Source organism: Eriocheir sinensis, chromosome 42 (genome assembly GCF_024679095.1).
Source record: "Eriocheir sinensis breed Jianghai 21 chromosome 42, ASM2467909v1, whole genome shotgun sequence".
Lineage (NCBI taxonomy): Eukaryota > Metazoa > Arthropoda > Malacostraca > Decapoda > Varunidae > Eriocheir > Eriocheir sinensis.
In genome coordinates this window covers 9,496,895-9,515,164 of record NC_066550.1, presented here as the reverse complement: position 1 = coordinate 9,515,164, position 18,270 = coordinate 9,496,895, and the positions used below count along the sequence as shown (strand labels likewise).

The following is an 18,270-nucleotide window of genomic DNA, read 5'->3' as shown; positions in this document are numbered from 1 at the left end:
TCTCTCTCTCTCTCTCTCTCTCTCTCTCTCTCTCTCTCTCTCTCTCTCTCTTAAAGGTCTTCCTCCCTCCTTTCGTTCTCTCCGCCCTTATCTCTCTTAACCCTCCCTTCCTCCCTCCCTCCCTCCCTCCTTCCTTCATTTCCTCTCTCCCTCTATGATCCCTTCTTTCCTCCATCCGTATCTTTCTCTCCCTTCCTTCCTCCTTCACTATCTATATTTTTTCCACTGAACATATTCTTTCCTTCCTGCCTCCCTTACTTCATTATTTTTCAGTTATCCTTCTCTTCTTTCCTTCATATCCTTCCTACTTTCCTTCCTTCCTTCCTTTTCTCCCCATCTCTCTTTATCTACTTTCCTTCTTCTAACCTTTCCTCTCTCCCTTCCTTTGCATTATTTTCGACCGTCCTTTTCTCTCCTTCATATCCCTCCTTCCTTCCTTCCTTCCCTCTCCATCTCTCTTTACTTTCCTTCCTTCTTCTAACCTTTCCTCTCTCCCTTCCTTTGCATCATTTTTCGTCCCTCCTTCGCTTCTGTTTTCTAAGTTCTTCCTTCCTTCCTTCCCTCCTTTCTTTATTTCCTTTCTTTAATCGTCTTTTATTTCTCCTTTTTCACTTTTCTTTCCTCCCTACCTCAATCTCTTTATTATTTTTCAAACCACTTTTCTCTCTCTCTCTCTCTCTCTCTCTCTCTCTCTCTCTCTCTCTCTCTCTCTCTCTCTCTCTCTCTCTCTCTCTCTCTCTCTCTCTCTCTCTCTCTCTCTCTTTCAACCCTGTTTTATCTCACTTTTCTTCCTTTTTCCTTTTATTTCACTTCTTTTCTTTTTTTCAATCATCTATCTTTTCATTTTTCTTTATTTTTCTTTATCAACTTTATCTTGTCACTCATTTTTTTCTTTTTTTTAACTCTTTTCTCTCCTTTAAATCATTCCTCCCTTCCTCCTCTTCCTTTTCTTCATATTCCTCTTATTCTCCCTTTCTTTCAACCCTGTTTTATCACACTTTTTTTTCCTTTCTTTTCAACCATTTATCTTATTTCACTCCTATCTTTTTTTTCTTCAACTCTCTATCTTCTCATTTTTCTTTTTTTCTCTTTTTCAACTCTATCTTCTGTCATCCATTTTTCCCTTCTTTTAACTCTTTTCTCTCCTTCACATCATTCCTCCCTCCCTCCCTCCCTCCTCCCGCCTCTCCCCGTGTCAGGTGTAGCTACCACACACCTGTTGGGGGCCGCAGGTGGAGCGTTAGCTGGGCACCTGCCGCGGCCCTTCTCCTCCCTTCCCTTCCCTGAGCTTATTGATTCCCACGAGTCTTTGCTTTCTCCTTAATACTGTTTTCTTCGATTTTTTTTTTTTGTGTATTATTTGTTTTAGTTGTTGCTTTTTCTAGGTGGCTAATTTCACGTGACTTTTTTTATTTGTTTTGTTTATACTTTCTTCTGAACCCCTTTTCTTCCTCTTCCTTCTCTACCTGTGCTATTTCCTTCCCGTCCTCTCCTTTTGCGCTCCTTCTTTCATCCTTTCCTTTCCTTTCCTTTATATTCCTGTCCCGTCCTCTCCTTCCTTCACTCCTTCTTTCCATCCTTTCCTTTCCTTTCCTTTCCTTTATATTCCTTTCCCGTCCATTCCCTTTCCTTCCATCCTTCCTTTCCTTTCCTTTATATTCCTGTCCCGTCCTCTCCTTCCTGCACTCTTTCTTTCTATTCTTTCCTTTCCTTTCCTTTCCTGTCCCGTCCCTTTCCTTTCATCCTTCCTTTCCTTTCCTTTATATTCCTGTCCCGTCCTCTCCTTCCTGCACTCTTTCTTCCCATCCTTTCCTTTCATTTCCTTTTTCCATTTATTCAACCATGGACGATATTCATACCAGTAGAAGGCATTGTAAAGTTAGCTATAAAATCCCCCTTAGTTTTTCTTCCTCCCTTCCTTTCACTTCTACATTCTTTTCCCCTTCTTTTCCTTTCCTTCCTGCACTCTTTCCCTCCCTTCCAATCCTTTCTGTTTTCCTTCCTTCCTAAACCTACCTGTCTGTCTGTGCAATGAACTAACACTTGTAACACCTTGTCTCATCTTCCTGACGTAAACGAACTTGTCTGTACGTATGAGCTGCACCCACACCGCTTTGTTATGCCCCGGGGGTGAGCGCGCGGCCCCCTGTGAGTGGCACGCTTCATTTGCTGAGTGGACGGCTGTGTCACGTCTGCCTTCAGGAGTGAGACGCCCCACCACACACACACACACACACACACACACACACACACACACATACAGAGGAGCGGCGCTGTGTTATTTTCCCCTGCTGTCTTTATATATATACTATTTTGTTTTCCTTCCTTGGGTTCTTTCACTCCTTGCTTTCTTTTCTTCCCTTTTTCTAAACGCTTTCTTGATATTGTCCTTTCATTTTTTTTTTTTTGCACTTTTCTGTATCCCTTTCTTCCTTTGGTTTCGCTCTTCAGTTGTTTTATTTCCTGTTTTCTTTGTTGTTTCCTTTTCTAATCTTTTCTTTTCTTTCTTTTACTTTCCTTCAAACACTTCTTTCCTTTCTTTTCCTTCCCATACTTATTTTTGCTTTTCTTTTTCTGTCTTTTCCTTCCCTTCCAGCACTTTTCTCTTTCCTTTCTTTTCCTTCCCTTCCAGCACTTTTCTCTTTCCTTTCTTTTCCTTCCCTTCCAGCACTTTTCTCTTTCCTTTCTTTTCCTTTCTATACTTATTTTTATCTTTCCTTTCCTTTCTTTTCCTTCCCTGCCAGCACTTTTCTCTTTCCTTTCTTTTCCTTCCTATACTTAATTTTACCTTTCCTTTCCTTTCTTTTCCTTCCCGGCCAGCACTTTTGTTTCCTTTCTTTTCCTTCCTATACTTAATTTTACCTTTCCTTTCCTTTCTTTTCCTTCCCTTCCAGCACTTTTCTCTTTCCTTTCTTTTCCTTTCTATACTTATTTTTATCTTTCCTTTCCTTTCTTTTCCTTCAATGCCAGCACTTTTGTTTCCTTTCTTTTCCTTCCCGTACTTATTTTTACCTTTCCTTTCCTTTCTTTTCCTTCCCTGCCAGCACTTTTGTTTCCTTTCTTTTCCTTCCTATACTCTTTTTCCTGTTTTCATTTTTTCCTCTTTTTTTCCTCTTTTCCTTCGCCTAAACAGATTTCCTTTCGCCGTTTTATTACATTGCCATAATTTATTGCCCCGGCCTGTGCTTTATCGCTTTTCCCTCCCCTCTTCTTCCTCTCCTTCCTTTCCTCTCCTCCTCCTCCTTCCCTCTTCTTTACCCCTCTTCCTCCTTCGTTTCCCCATCTCAATTTCATTCTTCCTCTTCTTCCTTCGCTTCCCCTATTTTCTTCCCCTCTTCTCTTCCCCTTTTCCTCTTCTCTTCCCCTCTTCTTCCCTTCCTTCGCGATCTATGTTACTTTGCTCTCTCTCTCTCTCTCTCTCTCTCTCTCTCTCTCTCTCTCTCTCTCTCTCTCTCTCTCTCTCTCTCTCTCTCTCTCTCTCTCTCTCTCTCTTTTTCTCTGTGTGTGTGTGTGTGTGTGTGTGTGTGTGTGTGTGTTTCTCCATTACTTCCCTAACCTTTCGCTTTTTCTCAGGTATTGTTGACTTGCGAAGGGAGGAGGAGGAGGAGGAGGAGGAGGAAAAAGCGTTGATGAGAACAGTTAAAGATGAAAGAGCAACACGAATGAGAGAAGGAAGAAGAGGAGGAGGAGGAGGAGGAAGAAGAGGAAGAAAAAGTAAAGAGAAGGAAGGAGGAGGAGGACAAAATATGAAGAAAGCAGAACCAGTAATCAAGAGGAAAGGAAGACAGAAGAAATAAGAATAAGATGAAGAAACAGAATAAAGGAAGAAAGAGAATAGGAGGAATATGAAGAAAAGAAGAAGAGGAAGAAAAGAACAAGAACAAGATCCTAAGACAGAAACAGAGGAGGAGGAGGAGGAGGAGGAGGAGGAGGAGGAGGAGGAGGAGGAGGAGGAGGAAGCAAGTCACCGCCCTTCCCACCTCCTCTCGTCTCCCAGCTTTGAACTCGTCTTTTTCTCTCTCGTCTTTCCCTCAGTGAGTCACCTTCGCCCTCGCTCATTGCCCAGCCTGTGTGTGTGTGTGTGTGTGTGTGTGTGTGTGTATGCAAGGCGAACTGACTGACTGAATGACTGGTTGGGTGACTGAGTGGCTGACTGAATGTATATCTAACTGTCTGGCTGGGTGACTGGCTGGTTGGGTGGATGGCAGACTGACTGGCTGGCTAAATGTACATGTAACTGACTGTCTGATTCGGTGGCTGGCTTACTGGTTAGGTGGTTGACTGACTGACTGGCTGGCTCAATGAATAACTGACTGGCTGACTGTATACCTAAGTGACTGACTGACTGGCTGAATGAATAACTGACTGGCTGACTGTATACCTAAGTGACTGACTGACTGGCTGAATGAATAACTGACTGGCTGACTGTATACCTAAGTGACTGACTGACTGGCTGAATGAATAACTGACTGGCTGACTGTATACCTAAGTGACTGACTGACTGGCTGAATGAATAACTGACTGGCTGACTGTATACCTAAATGACTGACTGACTGACTGGCTGAATGAATAACTGACTGGCTGACTGTATACCTAAGTGACTGACTGACTGGCTAACTATATATCTAACTGACTTGCTGATTGGTTGGGTGGCTAGCTTACTGACTGGTTGATTGTGTGTCTAACTGACTGTATACATAACTAGCTGACTGACTGGTTGACTGGCTAATTTGGTAGGTGGGTGGTCGACTGGCTGACTGTATACCTAACTGGATGGCTGTCAGGGTTGGGAACTCTCTCTTTCACTGGCTGTCCTTGTAAGTGGCTGTCTGACTGGCTCTCTGGCTGGCTGGCTGCCCATGTGTTAGTCTGTCAGTCTGTTGTTTACTAATTCACTTCTCTTTTTTGTCTCTGTCTGTCCGGCCATGTGTTAGTCTGTCAGTCTGTTGTTTACTAATTCACTTCTCTTTTTTGTCTCAGTCTGTCCGGCCATGTGTTAGTCTGTCAGTCTGTTGTTTACTAATTCACTTCTCTTTTTTGTCTCAGTCTGTCCGGTCATGTGTTAGTCTGTCAGTCTGTTGTTTACTAATTCTTTTTTGTCTCTGTCTGTCCGGCCATGTGTTAGTCTGTCAGTCTGTTGTTTACTAATTCTTTTTTGTCTCTGTCTGTCCGGCCATGTGTTAGTCTGTCAGTCTGTTGTTTACTAATTCTTTTTTGTCTCTGTCTGTCCGGCCATGTGTTAGTCTGTCAGTCTGTTGTTTACTAATTCACTTCTCTTTTTTGTCTCAGTCTGTCCGGTCATGTGTTAGTCTGTCAGTCTGTTGTTTACTAATTCTTTTTTGTCTCAGTCTGTCCGGCCATGTGTTACTCTCACTCCGGTTGTTTCATCCGTCTGTCTGTCTGTCTGTCTGTCTGTCTGTCTGCCTCCCTCGCTGCGTCACTGTTCCTTCATCACCAGATTCTTTAATATCTTACTCCTTTCCCAGGTTTCCTCCTTAACATCATTTCCCTGTCTATCTTGTCTGTGTCTCTCGAACCACTTTTAGCTTCTCTCTCTCTCTCTCTCTCTCTCTCTCTCTCTCTCTCTCTCTCTCTCTCTCTCTCTCTCTCTCTCTCTCTCTCTCTCTCTCTCTCTCTCTCTCTCTCTCTCTCTCTCTCAAAATAGTAATTGTTGAGGCTTGTGTGTCCCTCCCCCCCCTACCCTCCCTCCCATCGCCGCCTCACACGATCATCAGCACAGACGCACCAAGGCTGTACTGATAGTCTCCCTGGAGACTATCAGTGTTATGATTATCTCCCTGGAGACTTTCAGTGCACTGAGAGCCGTGCCGAGGCTAAAGAAGAGTGTCCGCCCACCACGCCCGTGACCACCTCAGGAACAATGCCACGGCGAGGAGAGTGTGTCAGACCATCACAGCCCCTCAACACCACCACCACCACCAGCGTCATGGAGGCTGCAGGGAGGGGCGGCAGGAGACAGGTGAAGAACATGAACACTGCCGGCAGCCCTGCGGAGTGTCCAGTGTGCATGACAGGCTATGATGGCACCGTGCAGCGGCCGCGCACCCTGCCCTGCGGCCACACTGTCTGCACGCTGTGCATAGAGCAGCTGAAGGAGCAGGGCCGTGTTGCCTGCCCAGAGTGCCGCGTCAGCCACGCCGTGCCCGAGGGAGGCCAGTTCCCTGTCAGCTATGGTGTTGAGGCCCTCATAAGGATGATGAGAGACGCTGAGGTGGCAGCAGCAGCAGCAGCAGCAGCCTCGCCGCCACCCAGTGCCGGGGAAGGGGAAGGAGCAGCAGCAGCAGCAGCAGCAGCAGCAGCAGCCTCGCCGCCACCCAGTGCCGGGGAATGGGAAGGAGCAGCAGCAGCAGCAGCAGCAGCAGCAGCAGCAGCAGCCTCGCCGCCACGCAGTGCAGGGGAAGGGGAAGGAGCAGCAGCAGCAGCTGGCAAGAAGGAGTCGGCGGGTCTCTCCAAGAAAATGCGTTCCTTCCTGCAGGAACAGGAGGCCACACTTGTGGCCGCCATCACCGCCTGCCGGGAGGCTCAGTCGCAGCTGGACCAGTACCAGACGACCCTGGCAGGCTGGCGCGGGCGGCAGCAGCAGCTGGAGGACAGGCTCCTGGGACTGGTGGACCAGAGCAGGAGTGCCAGGGAGCTCCTGCAGCAGGAAGAGTCCCGTGCGGCGGCCAAGGAGGAGGAGCTGAAGAAGGGGGAGCAGGGGATGCAGGCCGCGCTGGAGACGTTGCGCACCCTTACAACAGAACAAGAAGCAGGCGTGGCGGTGACTGAAGTGTTTCGTTGTACTGGCGAGGCGGAGCAGGCGGTGGAGGAGTGCCGAGGAGGTTTTCCTGATGCCAGCACCGTCACCACCGCCAGGAAGGTGAACGAGGCATCCAGTGCAGCCCTGGAGGCTGTCCAGGCGGATCTGGAAACACTTGCTACAGAGGAGCCCAGGCCCCAGGCAGACCCAGACTCCACCGTCTTGGACAGACTGCACCTCATCTGGACAGGGAGCTTGACGGCCGAGGACCTCCGCAGCCTGACGCAGCCCGCCAGGCGCCTGCTGGAGGCTGGCCGGGTGTTTGCTGTCCATCAGGCGGAAGGTCAGCGCCGACACGCAAGAATAAGCCTTGAAGCCGGCCAGCTGTGCCTCCACGCCCTGAAGGACCTTCCCCCGCCACGGGGCGCGGCAACCCTGCAGGTGAGCGAGGTTGTGACGCCCTCCCCCCCCTGCACGGTGTTCCTGGACCTGTCCTGGCCGGGCAGCGCGCCGCGGCGGGTCCAAATCCGTCTGAGCCCCGACACCCCGCGGGGCAGACTGTTCTTACTGTTGTGCACGGGGCAGCGCGGCCCCTCCTACGTTAACACCAGGTTGTTCGGGTTGGCGAAGAAGGGGGAGGCGGGAGAGTTAGTGAAGGGCGGGGACTACGAGAGTAACGATGGTACTGGATCATGCGTCCTGCTGCCTGGCCTTGATGAGGGTGAGTACCGGAATTCATGCCGGGCGGGGGATGTGTTTGGGCTGGTGTGGACTGACCGTACCCGGGGTGAGAATGGTAAGTTTGGCATCTACACCAGAGACTGTAAGGATGGTGGTGGGTCGCCTCTTGTCTTCGGTGAGGTGGTGGACGGACTGCACGTGGTGGCCGAGGCAGCCCAACACAGGGACATTAAGGAGGTGACTGTGGCGGACTGTGGCGTGGTGTTGTGAGGGTAATGGCCACCACCACCACCACCACCACCACAGCAAGGTTATGGAGGTGACTGTGGTGGTGTTGTGAGGGTAATGGCCACCACCACCACCACCACCACAGCAAGGTTATGGAGGTGACTGTGGCGTGGTCTTGTGAGGGTAATGGCCACCACCACCACCACCACCACCACAGCAAGGTTATGGAGGTGACTGTGGCGTGGTGGTGTTGAGTAATGGCCACCACCACCACCACCACCACCACCACAGCAAGATTATGGAGGTGATTGTGGCGTGGTGTTGTGAGGGTAATGGCCACCACCACCACCACAGCAAGATTACGGAGGTGATTGTGGCGTGGTGTTGTGAGGGTAATGACCATCACCACCACCACCACCACCACCACCACAGCAAGATTATGGAGGTGATTGTGGCGTGGTGTTGTGAGGGTAATGACCACCACCACCACCACCACAGCATTCTAGTAACATCCTTAGTGATATTTTGCATGATGTTTTGTGCATTACATGAACACTTGATGTAATGTGATAATTCCTTGGGGCATCCTTGTATTATTGTATTGATTAAAAAGTCTGTCCTAACCTTGCTCAGTAAAACACGGAGCACGGAGTTTCCTGTGTTGTGGTGCGCCGTGTCGTGTACGCAACAGACAAGGCTCACTGTGTCGTTTCCTGTGCTCTGCTGTGCTGGGGAGGAAGTCTCTCTCTCTCTCTCTCTCTCTCTCTCTCTCTCTCTCTCTCTCTCTCTCTCTCTCTCTCTCTCTCTCAATGATGTGTTGCCTCTAACCTCATTAAACGCCTAATGACTCATCTTTTTGTCGCTTTTATTCTCTCTCCTTTTTCCTCCTCCTCTCTCTCTGCTCTCCGTCCACTCCTTTCTTTTCCTTCCTCTCCTTTCTCTGTTCCTCACTTTCCTTCGTTGCTCTTTTTCTCTTTCCTATTTGGTCATCTATCTTTCTCTTCCTTCAAATTCTTTTCATTCACTTTTCTACTTTTCCTTTTTATTTCCCCATTCATTACTTTTCTTTCTGCACCTTTCCTTTGCTTTCCTTTCTCTTCCTTCACTGTTCTTTCTTTCCTTTGTTTTAATTTCCTGTACTTTTCTTTCCTCTTTCCTTCCCTCACTTTTCCTCACGTCTCCTTCTTTTAACTTTTCTTCCTCTTCTAAATTTTCCTGCTCTTTTCTTTTCTCCTTTCCTCTCCTCTCTTCTTCCACCTCCTTTTCATCACTTACCACAACCACAACCCCTCCTCCTCCTCCTCCTCCTCCTCCTCCTGTCTGTCTGTCATTTATTTATCTACTTATTCTTTCATTCATTCAGTTATTTTTTAGTTTTACATTTGAACGGTTATATATTTTTTGTCTCCTGTTATTTTTATTCACTCGTCGTGTATTTTATTATTCGTTTATTTCTATTGATTCATTTAGTCGTTCCTTTATCAGCAGCGTTCGCCTCGTGGTTTCCCTTGTTCGTTTATTGTGTACGAGTTTTCCCTCCCGTGATTATTTCAATATTTATCTGTTTGTTTATCATTGTGGAATTTTCAGCCAAGTGTTTCAAAGAGGGAGTTTTTTTTCCTATTTCATGATTTGGGTTCCTCTGTTATATTGCTTCCCCTTATTACGAGTTTTCTTTGTGGGTTTTTTTTTATTCGCGTCTTTTCTTTACTGTTATTAATAGCCTTGTTTTATTAGCGGTCTCTTTTTATTTTTATTTTTGTTCGTCCTTGAGCTCCCTCCTTCACCGTGTCCGCAGAGTGAGAGGGGCTGTGTGGGTTTGCTCGTGCTGGGCGTTCGTAAAGGTAAATAACAATAATAATAATAATAATAATAATAATAATAATAAAGTTTGTATTGATTATGAAACATGAAAAAAAAAATGTACATGCCGTAAAGGAAATATACATGCTCTAAAATATAAATGTTTGCTTTTTATTTGTTTACCAGCGAATGAGGATGAATTTTCTGATACTTCTAAAAGGGAGAAAAAAATGGAGTGTTTTGAGTGTGGAAGTGAGAGAGAGAGAGAGAGAGAGAGAGAGAGAGAGAGAGAGAGAGAGAGAGAGATGGTTGAGACAGGATATATGTCATTTAGTGAGAAAAAGGATAGAAGGGATGGATAGATGGGTGAGGAAATAGACAGATAGATAGATAAATAGATAGATAGATACATAAAAACAGACATGAAGAGACAGACAGACACATACACATTAATATATACAATTACACCTTACAAAGAGTCTGTATGGAAAGTGAAAAATAAGAAAAGTTAAAAGAAAAAAAGAAGGAAAAGGAAGAACTCACAGAAACAGCCTCAGAAGTGTAGAGAGAAAAAGGAGAGAAAGAGAGAGCGCGAAAACAACATGACCGGAAAATAAGAGAAAGAAAAAGAGAAAAACAAAAAGAAAAACAACAATATGGAACGTGGAAATAAAGACAAAACACATTATGAAAAAAAAGGAAAAATAAAAAAAATTAAAAATTGGAGAAAACGAAATCACAACATATCGCGAAAATGAAACGGCGCAGAAAAGCAAAAGAAAAGTAAAATGAGGGAAAGTGAAGGAAAAGTTAAGGAAGGAAATACAAGGTTCCACGAAAAGGTACGCTATTTTTTTCTTCCTTTCTTCCTTTCTTCCGTTATCCAATATTTCCTTTTTCTTTTTTTTTCCTTTCTTTCGTTATCATACTTATTTTTATCCACTATACGCAACAGATGAAAAGTTACGCTATTTTTTTCTTCTTTTCTTCCTTTCTTCCGTTATTCAGTATTTCCTTTTTCTTTTTCTTCCTTCGTCTTTCTTCATCAAACCTATTTCTATTCTCCCTTTCTTTATCAAACGCTTCTAATTCTCTTCTCCTCCCTTCTAATTATTTTCTCTACTTTCTTTATCTATCAACTTTTATTTCCATTTTCTCGTTACTGTCTTCACTTTCCTTTCTTCCTTTCTTTATCAGACGTTCCTTTCCTATTTTTCTTCCAGTCTTCCTTTATCTCAGACTTCCATTTTCTCTTTTCTTCCTTTCTTCCTCCATCACACACAATTATTTCCCTCTCGTTTCTTCCTTCCTTTATTCACCAGTTATTTGCCTGATCTTCGTATTTGACAAGACTTCTGATTTCTTTTCCTTTCTTCCGTTTTCTCTTTCCTTCCTTTCTCCCATTTTCTCTTTTCTTCCTTTCTTCCTCCATCACACACAATTATTTCCCTTTCGTTTCTTCCTTCCTTTCTTTGCCAGTTATTTATTTGCCTGATCTTCGTATTTGACAAGACTTCTGATTTCTTTTCCATTCTCCCGTTTTTTCTTTCCTTCCTTTCTTCCATTTTCTCTTTTCTTCCTTTCTTCCTCCATCACACACAATTATTTCCTTTTCGTTTCTTCCTTCCTTTATTCACCAGTTATTTGCCTGATCTTCGTATTTGACAAGACTTCTGATTTCTTTTCCATTCTCCCGTTTTTTCTTTCCTTCCTTTCTCCCATTTTCTCTTTTCTTCCTTTCTTCCTCCATCACACACAATTATCTCCCTTTCGTTTCTTCCTTCCTTTCTTTACCAGTTATTTATTTGCCTGATCTTCGTATTTGACAAGATTTCTGATTCCTCTTCCTTTCTCCTTTTCTCTCGACAGGCACAACACAGGATCAATTAACACAGCGTCTAGCTCACCATATTTCCTTTTTCATTCACCCACAGAAACTTTCCATGTCCTCCTCCTCTTCCTCCTCTTATCTTCCTCTCCCTCCCCCTCCTACGCCCCCTTATCTCGCTCCGTCCCTCCCTTTCAACTTCCCCCTTCCCCCTTCCTATTGCTCCTTCTTCCTCCTCTTGCCTTCCTTCTCTACCCCTCCTTCCTCCCCCTTCCTCGCTCCATCCCTCCCCTCCAACTCCTCTCTTGTCTCTCCTCCCCTCCTTCCCCCTTCCTCCCCCTCCTATGCCCTCCCTTCCCCTTACCTATGTCCCCCTCCCCTTCCTTCACAAAGAAAACAAAAAAGAAAAAAAATGAAAACAAGACAAAAAAACAAGAAAAAAACATAGCCAACCTCAAAATAAACAAAAGAAACATAATAAAAAAAATCCACATAAACAAAAACAGAAGGAAACAGAACATGGAACAAATAAATAAATAAAAAATAAAAAAAACACAAAACAATAAAGCAACACAAAAACCAGGCGAGTGCAGAGAGTGTTTGAGCCCCCGGTGTTGTTTTGGCCCCGCGGCTGTCACGGGGCGCCCATAACTGTGTGTCTCCGTGTGTTAGCCGCTGAAACTCTACTCTTATTGATACTGTAGTTTTGTTTGTGTTTGTTTGCTTGTGTCCACCTGTTTGTTTGCTTCCCTGCTGTTGGTTTGTTTGTTTGTGACTGGGTTCTTTCACTCGGCCGTTCATTCATCCATTCACTTTTTTTCATTCATTCATTCAAACATTTTTTCTATTCCTCTACGTTCCTTTACTTTTTTTTCCATGTATTCATTCATCGATACATTTACTTGTTTATTCATTTATTATCCGTTCACTTATTCAGCCTCTTGTCCACTCCTTTACTTTTACAAACAACTCTATAACTCTATTTTTTTTTCATTCATTTACTTTTCCGTTCATTTATACAGTCTCTTGTCCATTCCTTTACTTATTCATACATTTCTTTATCTCTCCATTTTTTTCATTCATTTATTCAAGCATTTATTTACTTTTCTTTTACATTTAGTTTCTGCTTCATCTACTTACCGTCTATTTACTTTTTCATCCTCGCATTCAACTACTTTATTTATTTTTCAATTCATTCACTCAACCATCTATATACTATTTCATTTCTTCATTCAACCGTCTATTCCCGTTTTCTCTTCCTTTATTCAACCGTCTATTCACTTTTTTCATCCTTTCATTCATTTATTTAATTTACTTTCCAATTCATTCAGTTAACAATCTATATTCTATTCCATTTCTTCATTCAACCGTCTATTCCCAATTTCCTGTCTTTATTCAACCGTATACTTACTCTTTCATCCTTGCATTCAACTACTTCAATTACTTTCCAATTCATTCAGTCAACCATCTGTATTCTATTTCATTTCTTCATTCAACCGAGTATTCCCAATTTCCTTTCATTATTCAACCGTATATTTACTCTTTCATCCTTGCATTCAACTACTTCAATTACTTTACAATTCATTCATTCAACCATCTGCATTCCATTTCATTTCTTCATTCAACCGTCTATTCCCATTTTCCTTTCATTATTCAACCGTATATTTACTCTTTCATCCTTGCATTCAACTACTTCATATACTTTCTAAATCATTCAGTCAACCATCTGCATACTTTTCATTTCCCCATTCAACCGTCTAGTATTTCATTTCATCCTATTTCCCTTTCATTATTCAACCGTCTATTAACTCTTTCATTCCTATATTCAGATCGATTTGCAGACAGAAGGACACACCCACTAAACAATAGGAATACACACCCAAACAAATCCCCAGGCCCAACAGGATGAGGGCAAAGGGCCACAAAAATATAACGAACAAAGATCACCAACGCTTCCAGGGCAACATCAGCAAGGACAAGGTTGATGATGGGGCGAGTCTGGGCTGCCAAACACTCCCTCGGATCATTGTGGAAGAAAACGACGACAAGGAGGAATAAAGAAGGAAAGAAAGTGCGGAGAAAACTGAAGGGGATTTATGGAATGAGAGGAGGGAAGGAAGAACACGAGGAGGAGGAGGAGGAGGAGGAGGAGGGAGATGAGGAGGATAATTATATGGACAGTGAAAAATGTGATAGCTTAGAGTGAAGGTGGAAGAAATATTAAAGAGATGAAGAAAATAAACAGTGAGAGAGAGAGAGAGAGAGAGAGAGAGAGAGAGAGAGAGAGAGAGAGAGAGAGAGAGAGAGAGTATAAAACGAGATGGAAGATAAGCAATAATTTCACACACACACACACACACACACACACACACACACACACACACACACACACACACACTCACAGGTTGTTATTCAATGTAAATTCTGTGTAAATTTCATGAACGTGAGTCGGTAAGGCGGCCACTTCTAATACTTTCAAGACCTCCTCCTCCTCCTCCTCCTCCTCCTCCTCCTCCTCCTCCGGCACCAATCCTTACAAATCTGCTCCCAGTATATTCATAAGTTCTGCAAATCTCTCCTCCTCCTCCTCCTCCTCCTCTTAGACCGACTGTTTCTGGGTTTCCACTTACATAATGTCTGCAACTTTTCATTTCTCTCTCTCTCTCTCTCTCTCTCTCTCTCTCTCTCTCTCTCTCTCTCTCTCTCTCTCTCTCTCTCTCTCTACCAATCCACATCTTTTCTTCCCTTTCTTTTTCTTGGTCCAGGCGGTGAGGGAAGGAGAGGGTCGGAAGGCAAACAGGTGAGGGGAGAGAGAGAGGTAGCGGACAGGTGGAGGACAGGTGAATAATTAACGAGTATTTGCCATTAACTCAGGTGCAGGAGGTTAAAAGGGAGATATATGAGAGACGGAGAGTAAGTGCTGTAGAGAGGGTAGGAGCGGCAGTGCATTTGAATTTTGTTAGAGTAAGACAGATAGTGAGAGAGAGAGAGAGAGAGAGAGAGAGAGAGAGAGAGAGAGAGAGAGAGAGAGAGAGAGAGAGAGAGAGAGAGAGAGAGAGAGAGAGAGAGAGAGAGAGAGAGAGAGGAGAGAAATAGAAAGTAAGATAATACAGGAAAGGCATAAATGTGATAGTAAGAGAGAAAGAAAAAAAAAAGAGAAAAAGAAAGAGAGAATGAAAAAGAATTAAAAAAAAAGTAACAGGAATAAGTGTAATAATAAAAATAAGAAAGTGAAAGTTTATATGTGTGTTGATTTCCAGACGTACAGGTGAGGACAGGTAAGTCATCACCGTGCACTTAAAATTAACACAGGTGCAACAGGTAAGAGGTAGGCATGTTCAGGTAAGAAATATTGATGTAAGTGTATATGTATTAATTTATCAACGTCCAGGTACAGACAGGTAGATTATTTGTTGTTTACGTCTTGTCCTATTTATGTCTTACTGTCCAGGTTATGTATCTCTCTCTCTCTCTCTCTCTCTCTCTCTCTCTCTCTCTCTCTCTCTCTCTCTCTCTCTCTCTCTCTCTCTCTCTCTCTCTCTCTCTCTCACCTGTCTCCCCTCACTCTCCAGACCTTGTAAATCTCTCCTTCCTCCCCTCCGCTGCCTCGGCGTGTAAATATCAATACTCACTCACTCACTCTAACTCACTCACTCACTTTCAGGCAGGTGCGCTCTCTCTCTCTCTCTCTCTCTCTCTCTCTCTCTCTCTCTGTCTATCTATCTATCTATCTATCTGTCTGTTCAAGGGATGGAAATGAATAATCGATAAAGTAAGAAAAAGGAAGATTGACAGGAAATAAAAGAAACAATGAATAAAAGAAAATGACAAGAGAAAAGAATAAACCGGAAGAAATGGAAGAGAAAAGGGAACACAGCACAGTGACGAAAGAACAAAAGAAGCTCGTAAACAGAAGTGAAATAAAAGAATATATAGCAAGGAGCAACAAAGAAAATAATAAAACAACGTATAAAAAAATCCAGAGAGAAGAGAAAACCGAAAGAATAAACAGAGAAGAAAAAACGAGAACAAGGCAAAGAACAAGAGAACAAAAGAAGAACAAACACAAGTGGAGAAGAAAAATTAACGAAAAACAATAATAAGAAACATGTGAATAAGGAAGACAGCTAAAAGAGAATCCAGAAAAAGACGAAAGAAAACAAAAGAAAAGGGAATAATAAGAAAACAAAAGAGGCTCATAAATAGAAGTGGAAAAGAAGAATAAATGAAGGAGAAGAAGAGTAAGAAAAAGACACGAAAAATAACCTAAAATGAAAAGAGAAAAGCGAAATAAAACAAAAGAAAAAAGGAGATAATAAGAAAACAAAAGAGGCTCATAAATAGAAGTGGAAAAGAAGAATAAATGAAAGAGAAGAAGAGTAAAAAATAGACATGAAAAATAACCTAAAATGAAAAGAGAAAAGCGAAAAAAAAGAAAAATCGGATCACAACACAAATAAAAAAAATAAAAGAAATACATGAAAAGAAGAGGAAAAGAAAAATATATGAAGGAGAAAAGAGTAAGAAACAAGAAAAATATACCTTGCCAAATTATAGGTGGGTCTTAATATACTCCGGGAAAAAGTTCAAAACCGAATATATTAAAAGAAAAGAAGAACAAAAGAGGAAAAGGGAGACATAAAGGTGGAAAAGAAGAATATATGAAGGAGAAAAGAGAAAGAAACAAGAAAAATTATACCTTGCCAAATTATAGGTGGGTCTTAATATACTCCGGGAAAAAGATCAAACCCGAATATATTAAAAGAAAAGAAGAACAAAAGAGGAAAAGGGAGACATAAAGGTGTAGAAGAATAAATGACGAACAATTATAAAGAGAAAACGAAAAAAAAAAGGAAAAGAGGAAAAGGAAACGAGAGGAAGGTAATATTTTAAGAAAAGATTACATTCACTGCTTCGTTTAATACCAAGCTAATCCCATTAACACACACACACACACACACACACACACACACACACACACATCGAGAAAGAAGGAAAAGGAAAGAACAATTAAAAGACAGACAGACGGAAAGAAAACTAAAGAAAAAAAGAAAGTGGTAAAGAATGAAAACAAGAAAAAAATACAGAAAGAAAATAAAAGAAAGAAAACAAGAAAGAATAAATGAAGAAAGAAAAAAAAAGAAAAATGGACAAAAAAAAAGATGAATAGAAGCAAGAAAGAAAAAGAAAGAAGGAAAGAAAAATAACAGAGAGAGAGAGAGAGAGAGAGAGAGAGAGAGAGAGAGAGAGAGAGAGAGAGAGAGAGAGAGAGAGAGAGAGTGGGGAAGGGAATTAAAGAGTACAGTACTTAACTAACTCCTCCCCTCCTTAACCTCCCCTCTCTAATCCCCTTTAATACCACGCCCCACAACACACTAAATACTGGAACCTCTTTACTTTAGTCCGGGAAGGTTTTATTTCGGTTTTATTAAGAGGTTTTCACTAATTAGCTGTTCTTTTTTTTCGGGGGGGGGGGGGGGTGAATCTGGAAGTGTTTTTTTTTTTTATTGCTGTGATTTTCAACTCAGATTCTTCCTTACTTTGTTTGCCTCTATTTTTTTTTTTTATGTACTTATTCATATATGTTTGCCTTTACGTTTCTCATGATATATCAGGATTTTTTTATTTCAATTATTGTTTTCTATTTTATTATTCATGTTTATACTATTTTTTCTCTCTCTCTCTCTCTCTCTCTCTCTCTCTCTCCCCTTCCCTCTCTCTCCCTCCCCCTCTCTCCCTCTCTCCCACCCCCTCTCAATGTGCTTGTGGCTTCGTGGATACACAAGAATTATAATTAATGGCAAACTTACGCTCCAGATTATTACCAAACTTTTGAATGAAGAGGTTAAGTCCGGGATCATTTTCTATCGCTAAACAGTATTTCTCTCTCTTTTCATTTCCACGCAAGTTTCACAAAGAAGGAGAAGTATTAAGCGGGATCATTACGACAGAGGAGCTTTAGAGTTTTCGTTATACTTGAGTGTAAAGAAAAAAGAAAACTGTTTAGCTGGGCAAGAAAATTACACGTAACGTTTTTTTTTTTTTTGTGAGAGAGAGAGAGAGAGAGAGAGAGAGAGAGAGAGAGAGAGAGAGAGAGAGAGAGAGAATAATAAAATAGAAACAAAGAAAATAATAAAAACAATCAAGATATTCAGGTGTAACAGGAAAAATGAAAGATGAAAAGAGTTAATGTAGATATGTAAGATATATTAGAGAGTTAATGAAAAATGTAAGATATACTAGACAGAATTAATGAAAAATGTAAGATATATTAGAGAGAATTAATAAAAAATTTAAGATATATTAGAGAGAATTAATGAAAAATGTAAGATATATTAGAGAGAATTAATGAAAAATGTAAGATATATTAGAGAGAATTAATGAAAAATGTAAGATATATTAGAGAGAGTTAATATTAAAATGAAAGATAGATTATAGAATGTTAAAATGGAAAATATATAAGAGAGAATTTGTGTAAAAATTGAAGATATATTAGAGAGAGTTAATGTTAAAATGGAAGATAGATTATAGAATGTTAAAATGGAAAACATATAAGAGAGAATTTGTGTAAAAATGGAAGATATATCAGAGAAAGAATGAATGTTAAAACGGAAAATATATTAGATAGTTGAAATTAAATGGAAAATGTAGAGTTTTTGTAAGTTTATATATGTGTGTTGATTATTTTAGACGCACAGGTAAGGAAAGGTAGAGAGGGGACAGACGGGTGATTACTTCCCAACAAACAACGCAATCAATAAAACAATAAGGACAATCAATACAACCAATACACAACCGATAAAAAAAAAACACTCCCGCAGCTTTTCCCGGAACGAAGCCTTATCATTTTATCTATTTCTTATCTTCCTCTTTATCGTGAGCACCAAAAGCAAGGGAAAGATGGTGATAGAAGGACACATGCGAATAAATATAACAATGATAGAACTAAATAAAACAAAAACAAGTATTG

The 18,270-nt window shown here is 41.9% G+C and overlaps 2 protein-coding genes across 49 annotated transcripts in view; one reads left to right on the top strand and one right to left on the bottom strand.

The window, feature by feature from the left end:
• The window catches only part of LOC127009945 (neural-cadherin-like), a 309,853-nt gene that overhangs the window by 203,594 nt on the left and 87,989 nt on the right, over positions 1-18,270 (bottom strand). The window lies entirely within an intron of this gene.
• LOC127009951 (tripartite motif-containing protein 65-like) overlaps positions 1-18,270 on the top strand; it is a 130,056-nt gene that overhangs the window by 32,897 nt on the left and 78,889 nt on the right. For 4 of the 39 annotated variants that reach the window (XM_050883551.1, XM_050883545.1, XM_050883532.1 and 1 more), the window contains one exon: positions 8,115-9,633. Coding sequence is in view for 24 of the 39 variants with exons in the window: in XM_050883504.1 (XP_050739461.1) it covers positions 5,948-7,711 (1,764 nt within the window). In the remaining 15 variants the exon portion in view is untranslated. Of the gene's footprint in view, positions 1-5,916; positions 7,974-8,036; positions 9,634-18,270 lie in introns of those variants that run through there. The other 35 variants (XM_050883548.1, XM_050883537.1, XM_050883535.1 and 32 more) reach the window with 24 other exon arrangements.